Here is a 2,818-nt window from a genome sequence, read left to right as displayed (position 1 = left end):
AGATAATGATCCGAAAGCGAGGGATTCTGTGGAGGTTATCAATTTCAATTCCATACGTCAGAACCAGATCGAGGGTATGGTTAAAACAATGAGTGGGTTCATGTACACCCTGACTGAAGCCAATGGAGTCTAATAATGAGATAAACGCGGTAGCCAGGGAGTCATTATCGACGTCGACATGAATGTTAAAATTGCCTACAATAATAACTTTATCTGATTTAAGAACTAAACTGGATAAAAACTCTGGTTGCGAGGTTTTCCAGGTTGGATGTAAAAGACTAAGAACGAGGCTTTCAAATGAATTATAATCTAGTTTAGGTTTAGGGCTGATTAACAGACTAGAGTTAAAAATGGCTGCAACTGCCCCTCCTCTACTACTGCTACATCTACTACTGCTACATCTATTACTGCTACATCTACTACTGCTACATCTATTACCGCTACATATATTAGCGCTACATCTATTACTGCTACATCTACTACTGCTACTACTGCTACATCTATTACTGCTACATCTACTACTGCTACTACTGCTACATCTATTACTGCTACATCTGTTGCTGCTACATCTATTACTGCTACTACTGCTACATCAATTACTGCTACATCTACTACTGCTACATCTACTACTGCTACATCTAATACTGCTACATCTACTACTGCTACTACTGCTACATGTACTACTGCTACATCTACTGCTTCATCTACTACTGCTACTATTGCTACATCTACTACTGTTACATCTATTACTGCTACATCTACTACTGCTACATCTACTATTGCAACATCTATTACTGCTAGATCTACTACTGCTACATCTACTGCTACATCTACTACTGCTACTACTGCTACATCTACTACTGCTACATCTATTACTGCTACTATTGCTGCTACTGCTACTACTGCTACATCTACTACTGCTGCTACTGCTAGACCTATTACTGCTACATCTACTACTGCTACATCCATTACTGCTACATCTACTACTGCTACATCTACTACTGCTACTACTGCTACATCTACTATTGCTACTACTGCTACATCTATTACTGCTACATCTACTACTCTTACATCTATTACTGCTACATCTATTACTGCTACATCTGCTACTGCTACATCTACTACTGCTACAACTATTACTGCTACATCTACTACTGCTACTACTGCTACATCTATTACTGCTACATCTGCTACTGCTAAATCTATTACTACTACATCTATTACTGCTACATCGACTACTGCTACATCTCTTACTGCTACATCTATTACTGCTACTACTGCTACATGAATTACTGCTACATCTACTACTGCTACATCTACTACTGCTACATCTATTACCGCTACATCTATTACTGCTACATCTACTACTGCTACTTCTGCTACATCTACTACTGGTTCATCTACTACTGCTACAGCTATTACTGCTACATCTATTACTGCTACTACTGCTACATCTACTACTGCTACATCTATTACTGTTACATCTATTACTGCTACATGTATTACCGCTACATCTACTACTGCTACTACTGCTACATCTATTACTGTTACATCTACTACTGCTACATCTACTACTGGTACTACTGCTACATCTACTACTGCTATATCTATTACTGCTACATCTCTTACTACTACTGCTACTATTGCTACATCTACTACTGCTACATCTATTACTGCTACATCTACTACTGCTACATCTACTACTGCTAATACTGCTACATCTACTAATGCTACATCTATTACTGCTACATCTGCTATTGCTACATCTACTACTGCTACATCTACTGCTACTACTGCTACATCTTCTACTGCTACATCTACTACTGCTACATCTATTACTGCTACATCTACTGCTGCTACTACTGCTACATCTATTACTGCTACATCTACTACTGCTACATCTACTACTGCTACTACTGCCACATCTATTACTGCTACATCTACTGCTGCTACATCTATTACTGCTACATCTACTACTGCTACATCTATTACTGCTACATCTACTACTGCTACATCAACTACTGCTACATGTATTACTGCTATATCTACTACTGCTACTACTGCTACATATACTGCTACATATACTACTGCTACTACTGCTACATCTACTACTGCTACATGTATTGCTGCTACATCTACTACTGCTACTACTGCTACATCAACTGCTACATCTACTACTGCTACTACTGCTACATCTACTCCTGCTACATCTACTGCTACATCTACCGCTACATCTACTACTGCTACATCTACTGCTACATCTATTATTGCTACATCTACTACTGCTACTACTGCTACATATACTACTGCTACATCTACTGCTACATCTACTACAGCTAATACTGCTACATCTACTACTGCTACATCTATTACTGCTACACCTGTTACTGCTACATCTACTACTGCTACATCTACTACTGCTACTACTGCTACATCTTCTACTGCTATATCTACTACTGCTACTACTGCTACATCTACTACTGCTACTACTGCTACATCTACTACTGCTACATCTATTACTGCTACATCTACTACTGCTACATTTATTACTGCTACATCTACTACTGCTACATCTATTACTGCTACATCTATTACTGCTACATCTACTCCTGCTACATCTACTGCTACATCTACTGCTACATCTACTACTGCTACATCTACTACTGCTACTACTGCTACATCTACTGTTACATCTATTACTGCTAAATCTACTACTGCTACATCTTCTACTGCTACATGTATTACTGCTACATCTACTACTGCTAATACTGCTACATCTACTAATGCTACATCTATTACTGCTACATCTACTACTGCT

General features: G+C 38.5%; 1 protein-coding gene across 1 annotated transcript; it reads right to left on the bottom strand.

Moving 5' to 3' along the window:
• Positions 1-6: 6 nt before the first annotated feature.
• LOC126387112 (uncharacterized) lies at positions 7-2,729 on the bottom strand (the record flags this gene model as incomplete). Its single annotated transcript, XM_050039666.1, has 3 exons — positions 7-872; positions 1,809-1,847; positions 2,382-2,729. Coding segments are annotated over 3 exons (929 nt in total), but the record flags the coding sequence as incomplete, so codon positions are not given.
• Positions 2,730-2,818: the final 89 nt, after the last annotated feature.

This window comes from Epinephelus moara, unplaced genomic scaffold (assembly GCF_006386435.1).
Source record: "Epinephelus moara isolate mb unplaced genomic scaffold, YSFRI_EMoa_1.0 scaffold2175, whole genome shotgun sequence".
NCBI lineage: Eukaryota > Metazoa > Chordata > Actinopteri > Perciformes > Serranidae > Epinephelus > Epinephelus moara.
This window is presented reverse-complemented; position numbering and strand designations above follow the sequence as displayed.